Here is a 10,000-nt window from a genome sequence, read left to right as displayed (position 1 = left end):
TCACTCAACTTAAAAAGGACGTCGACTCAAAACGTATCTCGAATCGTTGTTTCCAAGATCATAATTTACATCCCTGGGTAAGGGGCTCTGTGTACCTTCTGATAATTAAAAAGAAATCATTTAAAGGATATAATTTGTACACCAATATAATGCAATGAAAAATATAGGTCGCCATGCTCGTTGAGAAGTAAAATACTAGCGTACCTGTCTATCTCGATTCTATTTCAAAGTCACGTGAGATAGAGCGCGCGAAACCAGAGCTTGCAGTTGAGCGTTGCTTTTCAGAGCTTCAAGGTTTTGAATTAAAAATATATTTTCGGATTTTTTCTACCGTATGGAAGCCTATATGGAAAACAACGAAGATGCCCTTTAAAAGATGAAGAGGGAAATCGTGAATCAGGAAAAAATACGGCTCCCCCCAATGCAATGAGGTAATGGCTTTTTGAGCTTCAAAGACGATGGGCGCCATGAGCGAATCGCTCTTCGGAAAAGGCGCCACTTGTTCAGGGGAAACGCAGGACCCCAAAACGGCAGAATGTGCCAAACGAAAACATGAAAGCATGAATTCAGATCTTAAGGAACTGCTGGGCGACTGTAGGAAGAAGCACAAGCTCGATGAAAGTAACCTTCTTCTGGATGAAATAGCAAAGTAATGCATGCAGATGCATCGGATCAAAAATAGTAAATACCCTATCAAACAGATTTGACTGGATTGAGGTAAGGCAGGAATTTGACTCCATGGTGCTATTGTTTATTGTTTTTTTTTTTATTTTTTTAATTTTTATTTAATCAATTTGCCAACAAAGGCAGGTGACAACACAATAGAACATTAAGTCCCCTACAAGGTGTATCACGCACCCAACCCAACCCAACCCACACAATGTACAGAAAAACTAACGACACCAATCCCTCCCCGCTGGTAATTTTTAAAATTAAAAAATCAACAAGAACATCTAACTAAATTATTAATCCTTCGACATTTACAGCAGACACGTTTGAAAGTACAAACGTCATCAGCATCGAATGCAACACGTAATCTAGTGAAGTAGAATGTTTTTAACTTATTCTTAAAAACATTAACATTAGATTCAGATTTTAGATCAGAGGGTAAGGCATTCCATAAATTTGATATTCTTACAAAAAAAGAATCTCTAAAAAGAGATGTCTTAGCATAAACATTATTAAGGAAAATCCCAGAGGCACCGCGTCGCGAGCTCCCTGTACAAAAGGAAACGTAATTATCAATGAAAGTATTTATATACCCTAGTTTGCATTTAAAAAAGAACAATACGCCTAGATATTCAAGCCAATAATTAATAGGCAATAAGTTAAGGCTAGTAAGTCTGTCTTTGATTTGCATATAAAGCGTGAAGCAGGTCTTTGGACTTTCTCAACCGCCATCATCAGCATTGATGATTGAGGGGCCCACACCTGAGAACAATGACAAAGGTGAGAACGTACCAAGGAAATGTACAGCAGGTTAAGTGCATCTTTATTGCTTATTCCGGCACAGTTTCTCTTAATAAAACCAAGCATACGGTTTGCTTTAGCAGTCACGTATCTAACATGGTTATACCATGTCAGGTCCTTGGTAACCATGACACCCAGATCTTTCACGGATGACTACTTTAATATGAGCGCACTGGGCTGATACGCTTTCTTGAAACCCTAAGGTTCTCACATTTAGACGGCTGAAAATTCATCTCATTAGCCAATTAAGGACCAGAATAGGAGGTTATCTAAATCACCTTGAATACTATCAAAGTCTCCGATTGATTTAATACATTTATAGCACTTTGAATCATCAGCAAACCTGGGGTAGATCCGGTTGTAACATTTAGCATATCATTGACATATGTGAGAAATAGGATCGGTCCAAACAAGGACCCCTGAGGAACTCCGGATTTGACATCTTTAATTTCCAAACCGACCATAGTCCATTGATGACTACACGCTGAAGACGGCCATGAAGGTAACTTTTAAACCACTTTAGCAAGGGGTCGCTAATACCGTAGCACTCTAGTTTCGTCAGCAATTTCGTGTGGCATACAGAGTCAAAAGCTTTTTCAAAGTCTAAGTAGATAAGATCAGATTCAAGGCCTTTATCTAAAGCTTGACCAATTTCATGGATTTGAAATTGAGACGTACAAGATTTGCGTGATTGAAAGCCATGTTGAAGCGAGTAAATAGAGTCCTTGATGAACGGAACCAGACGGGAAGCAACGCAACGCAGTGTTCCTGAATCTTAGATACCACTGGTACCACGTATGCAAATTTCTTAAGCTCGAACATTACACAACATGATGAATACACAAAGGCCGGAAAATCTCATAAAAACCTTTTCCAGCAAAAAATTTTATTGAAACAAACAACATATTTGCTGTTAGCATAAAGCGGTAAAAACGAACAAAAAAAAGATAAAATTCGACCTTTCGGTGTAGTCATGATTCCATTATCAAGGAAGAAAAAATATATATCAGATAATGTAAATTACAGCATTTAATTAAAGCGATTTTTGGCGTGAATTAGTAAAGGTGGTGTAATTGTGTCGATTTATATAGAACTTGTGCTCTTCAAGGATAACTTGCTGCTCCACATCTACATTTTGTTTTCTGCAAGTAAAACTTGTTGCTGTATACATCTAACTTTTAGCCAATTGTGTACAACAAGTTGTATGTTGGAAAACAAGTTGTGTATGTTTTAACTAAAGTAGCAGAAACGTTAACACAAGTACACTATTAGGAAAACATGTTTATGTCCGACATTTACATAATCGTGTAAATTTAAAGGATATAAACAACATGACATGACTACTCCGAAACGTCGGATTATATGCTTTTATGCTTTATGTTTAAAGAAATCTCTTTTTGTACGAATATTTGCTATTAGAGGTTAAAAAAAAACCTTCCTATTTCATTGCGTGCGTGAAAACAAGAAACCCACTCGTGTCAAAATAAATTTCTCACCGGAGCTAGGATCAAACCCTTTTCTGAAGAACCTTTTCTGAAACACCTTTTCCTTGAATAACAGACAAGAAGCTCTCTTCCAAATAATTCTTGATATTCACATTTCCAATTATTACGTTTTACCTGAAGACTGTGCAGAGATGAGCACAAAATAAATGTAAATTGCACTGTAAATAGACCGACAACAGAGATGCGACTTCGCATGGTAGACACAGATGCATTCAAGGCGTTCGATTCCTTCAATGTTTGTTAAACTCTTACAGAATTTGTCATTTGCTTTCAATGTTTTACATAACAGCACAGTTAGTAAAATAGAAACAAAGCTCACTTTGATATCCGACGGCGAAAGAAGCAATTGTTCTCGAAGACCATTACTTGTCCCTTTTAAGAATCTATCTCTTTATTTTTCACCGCTTGTCTTGTTTATCCAATTGACGTTCCATTCTTGAGCTCCATAAGGGTATATTTTGTCACAAACCATATGCAATTAAATAAATTTCTCACAGTTCAGGATCAAACCCTTTTCTCAAGAATTTTTTCCGGGAATAATGAAGCAAAAAATAGACAACAAGCTTTCTTTCTTCATGCCTGCATGCACTCTTTTTAATGAACAAAACAAAGGACCAAACCTCCTGAGTATTATCACATGATCTGTATTGGGAAAACAAAATGTACAAGTGAAAAAGGTCTATCCTGAAGTAAGTCGCATGGGGCCGCGCGACCCAATGTCTTATATCATCACATAACCACGTTATGCATGGTGTTATTGTGGAGTTTTCGGATAATGTTCTAAAAACTGGTGTTAGCTATGAATAATCAAAAAGAACTTTACAAGAACAATGAATAATTGAAAGAAACATCCAAAGAATAATGAATAACCGAGGTCCAATTATTCAGCTTCCACCCCCGAGCCAGATGTAAATGAGATGTTGACTTCAAGCAACAAACAACAATTTGAACGCACTTTAATGGCGGAGCTCCGCGCGCGCCGAAGGCGCGCGCGCACGTGGAGCACCATAGCTAAGAAAATACTGGTAACCCATCGATGCGAGAAAATTTGGTTTTATAGCCATGACGTCATCAACCGTCCGTACGTACGCACAACGTACGTACGTACGTCCGTACGTCCGTCCCCTTCATGTAAGTCAATGTGACCAGTACACCTAACCATATCACGGGCGAATTAAAGTTGAGAGCTCATCCAGGAGGCAATACTACATTTGACACTAACTAAATCAGTGTCCGCTTCCGGCAATTCTACTTTTCAATAATAGTCCATGAGCCAAGTCCTGAAATGTGGCTAAAAATCAATTTTCGTAGCACCCCCCGTAAGACATAGTGAATTTAGTATCAAATTAAAGCTTGATTTACATATTTTGATAATCCACCTGTTACTTTTTATGTAACCTGTGCTTAAGTGAGAAAATCAACTGTTTCTGAGGGGGGTTGGGTAAGGACAAATTGCGCTTCCCAAATGTACAAGAATTGCAAAAGATAACTTTCTGTGTAAATACCAAACGGTTTTATACCAAACTGGGCAAAAATACTAACCTCACCATATTTTATGAAACAAACTCATCGAATATGTATTCTTCAGTTGCCATGACAACCGTCAACGTTTAAATAGCGCATTGGGCTACACTTCTCACTTTTACCGTTTACTTTGTACTAGTGAGTGTTTTTTGGAAACAAGGAATTGAGAAGGAAGCACAGAAATGTTTGGTCTTACTGGCCTGACATTTTTCGGGAATACTGCATAACTGAAGCCCTTGCAGGTAAATACAAATTTAGCTGGGGGTGGGGTGGGGGAAGAGCTTTGTGACCTCTAAACATTAATATCTTTCAGAAACTAGTGGTAATCATTGATTACGGATCAGCGTTCGTCACTTACGGAAAAATTACGGAACTTCCTCGAGTCAAAAGAAGTCCAGCTTCCCGGCCGAGGTGCCCCTAAAAAAATTAATAGGGGCGGCTAATCTGCAATCGCCCGTGATAGCTCGAAAATTTCTGCCTTAGTGCCACAGGAACACCAGATTAGGATGCGTTCTAACGAACGCGATGAAATGAGTTTGTAATGAAATTTGCCGATTTTATTATGATAACAAAAAGGTTATGTATCACAGTAGCTGTTTATACAGTTTCCATGGCAACGGTTGCCTACGGAACTTCTAATACTCGTATATTACACTGTTTTTGTTTTGATGATGACCATCGAAGCATTTGCGATTTCAAAAGATCCTTACATCCTCATGACTTGGTCTTCCATTTCACAACCGGCTTTTTTCTGACCAAAAACTACTTTTAAGTCATACGATCAAATTACATTTTTGTAATCATTCAACTCATAGATTTAAATACGTCAACTAGACAGCCGATACTAATCAGCGTCACCAAATCTGAATTTAACTGTCATTTTTATCTTCGGTATCGTCATCATTATCATCAACATCAGTATTGTCATCACTATCATCATCTTCTTCACTATCTTCCTTGCTAACACAATTGACACCGTTATCTTGGCATGTACATGCCTCAGTACAGGGAAGACCATTGCCAACACAAGAGCAGCGTCGTGTTTGACACAATCCTTTGCAGCCGCAGCATACAAGCTCCATCACAGCATCGGGGGCTGGTGCCTGGTTAGTCCAGTAGATTTCCAGTTGGCCTTCTTTCATCTGCCAACCATGGCCATCGGGCGCCTGGTCCGTTTGTGTCTCTAGGGCATGCTTCCAGAGGAAGGCCTGATAGTTAGCACGCTTGAGGTGGTATGTCAGAGCTCCTTTTGTTGGTGGAAGCTGGTGTGACTGCAGGTTTTTGCTCTTGCAAAACAACTTGTACCTGAGTTCGTTTACATCATTGCATCTAGGGTCATTGTACAAGGCACAAACAAATCGTTCCATCTTCTTTAAATCTTCTTCATTAGGAGGGAGCCTCTCACCAAGACTACTGACAATTTGCCTCAGAGCTGGATTCAACTGCACAATATCAAGTGCTTTCTTCTTTCCTTTGGTAGCAAAGGCACTGACACTATCACAACCGGTTATGCCATGTAGGCTTGGAAGTACTTCACATATCTCTCGGCCAAGCTTTTTACATACTTGTCGGATACTCACAATGCGAGATCTGCTTTTAGTGCCGCTGATCAGTGTTATGTCAGCAGCAATGACAGCTTGGTAATAGCAAGCTAGAACTTCTACATCTGTATCAGATGACCTTATAGCAATGTGCTGATGTCCATTTTGAGAAGCGTGCTTTGCGTGGAGGAGCATCCTGGTATCAGCTACCTCTTGATTGCTGCAAAGTTCCAAGACTGTGCATGCAGTAATTGTACCATCAGAGGCGGAGAGTTTGGTGCAATTGTCTCCATGAGTGATAAAGAGAGTGCGTTCTTTGATTTTCTCGGCGTAAACCGCATTTTGTGACCACTCACGTGCAAGGAAGTTTAAGAGACCGGTTTTGTTGCTTCCCTTTGCCATGAACTTTCTCCACTGACGAGGGCAGAACTGTTGACCATTGGAAATGTTGATGTCTATCTCACCATCTCTGCCTCGCTTGCTCCTCTCGGTGTTTTTAATTGAGTTAGCTGGATATTGATCTCCAACAAAGTCGATTCTTGCTGCCTCTCCCGCCTCTATCAGAATTCTGGTCATCACCATGTCTGTCAGCTCAGAAAATCTATCAGGTATCCTTACTAGCGTCTGCAGCATCGCCATGGCGTCTATGATGACAGCTGTTGTCACATCAGGCAAAGTCGGCAGGCATTCTACTCCATTTTCGAGTAGCTTTGAAAGAATTGCTTTGTTTGTCTTGGCTAATGAACCATCGGATGAAGCCAACGACCATGGAAGGGGACCAAGCTCGTGACTCAGCAAATCTTTGAGGTCCATCTGGCGACTCTGTCCAATGACTAGAAGGCGGGCAAATAAGTTGCTGTCTGCTCTGATTATGAAGTTCCTGTCTCCTGCTGTTACAGAGGTCTTCTTCTGTGCATCACGGAAACTTCCTAGCTTTAGTTTGGGGAGTGTTTGAAAGAATCCTGTTGAATTTGTCACCAGTCTTTCTTCTACGAAGGCCGTCAAAGCTGTTGCGCCCTTCTCTTTTGCCAGGAGCAGGTCGGCTTTCATACTTTCACTGGCAACATACCCAGAACTAAAACTAAGAAGTTCCTCAGATGGTTCAAACGGGTTGCGCCAGTTTACTTCGAAAACTTTCTTTACGTCGTCCTCATCTCTTTTCATGCGAGCTGGGCTTGCCTCTTTGTGCTGTCTGCGTTGGCATTCTTGAACATTTGTTGTCATCTTCCGACACTTGTCTACGAAAGCAGCACGGGAGTGAGCAGTAATCATCCATCGCTGTACAGCACCTTTCCTCAGGCTGAACCCAACAATTCCTCCCTTTGTCTTAGTGCTTCTGTTCAGGGTCTGCTCAATTGTTTGATCTACCGGTATCTGTGAAAATCCATGTAACGTTATTCGTTGGACTCCAAAATCACCATTTAACAGGAGGGTATGTGCCTCTGGGTGAGTGTCTGGTAGCAACATCATGTGGGCTAAGTACACTGGAAGGTAGCGAGCATAATTAGTATGGTCGTAGGCGAAGAACCATGGTAGCATCTCCTTGATGCCTTCAAGATGCATGGCCCAGTTCCCTTCCCTGGTTGCTTTTACGAAATTTATCAGTACCTCCACCATCTCCAGGTAGCTATTCCAAAACACGTTTAGCGGACCATTGTCTTCTTTGCAGTATTCCTTGTAAAGATTGAAAATTTCTAGGAAATCCGGCATGCACAGCAGCCTGTTAAATTTCTCTGTGCTAAACTCTTTGCGGATGTCCCCTATGGCACTGACAAAGATCATGCGGTTACCACGGTGACCACTACGTTGCAGCCATGACTTGAAACCCATCCATTGTAGTCGGTGCATTGCTTCAAATACAATCTAAAATAACAAAAGGTTCAAAAAATTTGTTTATTTTATTTACGTAGCATCGATTAAAAAAGTGAAGTTATGATCCTGTAGGAATCATCAAGATATTATCCATTCAGCTCTATAAAGACCTAATCAAGCTATGTGTACCTTATGTGTAGGTACAGCTCGGTTGTAGTGACGACCTTCAATAACCCCAGCCACAGATCCTGAGCCCACGATACCACTTTCAACCAAAACATCTGCAAGGCCGGCATCTCCGAATCGCTTGCCAATAGCAGCAAGGAAGGCACAGATGGTGTGAAAGGAGCCAATCCGGACAACCAATCGCTGAAACTGGTCCTTGTTCTGCCATAGTACTTCAAGTGCTTTTGCGTAGATCGCTTGATCGAAAACAACAATTACATCATGTTGCCCTAGCTGGTTAGCCATTTGTAAAGATCTTTGCAACACTGTGTACACTGTGGGAAGTTCTGTGGGACTGGCTTCAATAACTTGGCAATAGCCAACTGAACATTCACGTGGGACACTGTCCTCCTGTATGAAGCCCGACCACGCTGGTATAACCTGCCTTTGATAATCTTCCAATGAAAAAAGCGTGTCTTTGATCGGCATTCTGCAGAGTATCCAGCCAAAGTCGATGACCCGTGCATAAGCTGCAAATCGACAAGACCTATTTGTGGTTAGACAGCAAGACTGCAATCTACTGGATCGAGGGATCGAAGGAGTGGAAGCAGTTTGTTCAGAACCGTGTAAACGAAATCTTGTCATTAACATGCAGAAGAACTGATGTGGAACCATTGTCCAGGATGTGATAACCCTGCAGATATTGGATCCCGGGGAGAGTCAGCCTCCAAGCTGAAGGGTAATCGGTTGTGATGGAAGGGACCATCGTGGCTATCAAAACCAGTATCCAGTTGGCCCAAGTCTAAAGTTTGCCATCAACCTCCCACTGAAGAGTGTCTCATGGAACAGAAAAAGGGAGCAGCTAAAGAGATACTCAGCGAAACAGTACTTATAACTGCATGCAAGCCTGATCTTGAATCTTGTATTCCAATCACCAACTTCAGCTGTTGTGACAAGTTGTTCCGTGTTACTGCACAAGTGCAACGCTTTGTGCGAAACTTGAAGATCAAGGCCAAGTTATTGAAAGAAGGAACTGTTCGTCATGGAGAAGTCACTGAAGAAGAAATTGCACACGCTGAATTGCAGTGGTTGCGAAGTGTTCAGAAGAATCTGAAGTCTCAAGCGAATTACAGTCATTTAGAATACGAGTTTGGTCTTTATGAAGATGAGAATGGAATTGTGAGGTGCAAGGGACGAATTGCAAATGCCATCTACCTTATGAGACAAGATTTCCAGCCTTGCTACCACGAGACCATCATATCTCGACGCTTCTAGTGAGACAAGCTCATGAAAGAGTACACCATAGCAAGGTGGCAGCCACCCTAGCCCAGTTGAGAATGAGGTTTTGGATTGTCAGAGGAAGGCAATTTGTGAAAAAGATTACATCTAGATGCACGGTGTGTCGCAGATATGAAGGGCGTGGCTTCAAGGTACCTCCTCCACCTGATCTGCCTGAATTCAGATTGAGTCAGAAACCTGCATTTACCTATGTTGGAGTGGATTATGCCGGGCCATTATACATAAGGGAACCAAACTGTTCGACAACAAAGAAGGTTTACATCCTATTGTTTACCTCCTGTTCAACTAGAGCTGTTCACCAAGAACTTGCTACAGATTTGTCAGCTGATGTGTTTATTCGTTGTCTGCGGAGATTCACAGCAAGAAGGGGCTTGCCAGAAATCATTGTCTCGGACAATGCGAAAACATTTAAGTCTGCAGCAAAGGCCTTACAAAAGGTGTTTTCATACCCAAGTGTTAAGAGATTCCTTGCAAATAGAAGGATTTCGTGGAAATTTAACATGGACAGAGCACCTTGGTGGGGTGGCTTTTTCGAAAGGATGATACAGAATGTGAAACGAAGTTTGCGGAAGATACTGAGGAATGCTAAGCTTGACTATGACGAGCTACATACCATCCTAGTTGAAGTTGAGGGAACCCTGAACTCTAGACCACTAACATTTGTGTCTTCAGATGATGTTGAAG

General features: G+C 41.2%; 2 protein-coding genes across 2 annotated transcripts in view; one reads left to right on the top strand and one right to left on the bottom strand.

Moving 5' to 3' along the window:
* LOC138016260 (uncharacterized) overlaps positions 1 to 1,934 on the bottom strand; it is a 4,517-nt gene extending 2,583 nt beyond the window's left edge. Inside the window, exon 1 of the mRNA XM_068863437.1 lies at positions 1,749 to 1,934. Coding sequence (XP_068719538.1) covers positions 1,749 to 1,934 — 186 coding nt within the window. The remainder of the gene's footprint in view (positions 1 to 1,748) is intronic.
* Positions 1,935 to 9,354: 7,420 nt separating this feature from the next.
* Positions 9,355 to 10,000, top strand: part of LOC138016252 (uncharacterized) — a 960-nt gene continuing 314 nt past the window's right edge. Inside the window, exon 1 of the mRNA XM_068863426.1 lies at positions 9,355 to 10,000. This exon is cut by the window's right edge and continues 314 nt beyond it. Coding sequence (XP_068719527.1) covers positions 9,355 to 10,000 — 646 coding nt within the window.

The sequence above is a fragment of the Montipora capricornis genome, chromosome 1 (genome assembly GCF_036669925.1).
Source record: "Montipora capricornis isolate CH-2021 chromosome 1, ASM3666992v2, whole genome shotgun sequence".
Classification (NCBI taxonomy): Eukaryota; Metazoa; Cnidaria; class Anthozoa; order Scleractinia; family Acroporidae; genus Montipora; species Montipora capricornis.
The sequence above is the reverse complement of the archived record's forward strand: the minus strand, read 5'-3'. Positions and strand labels throughout refer to the sequence as shown.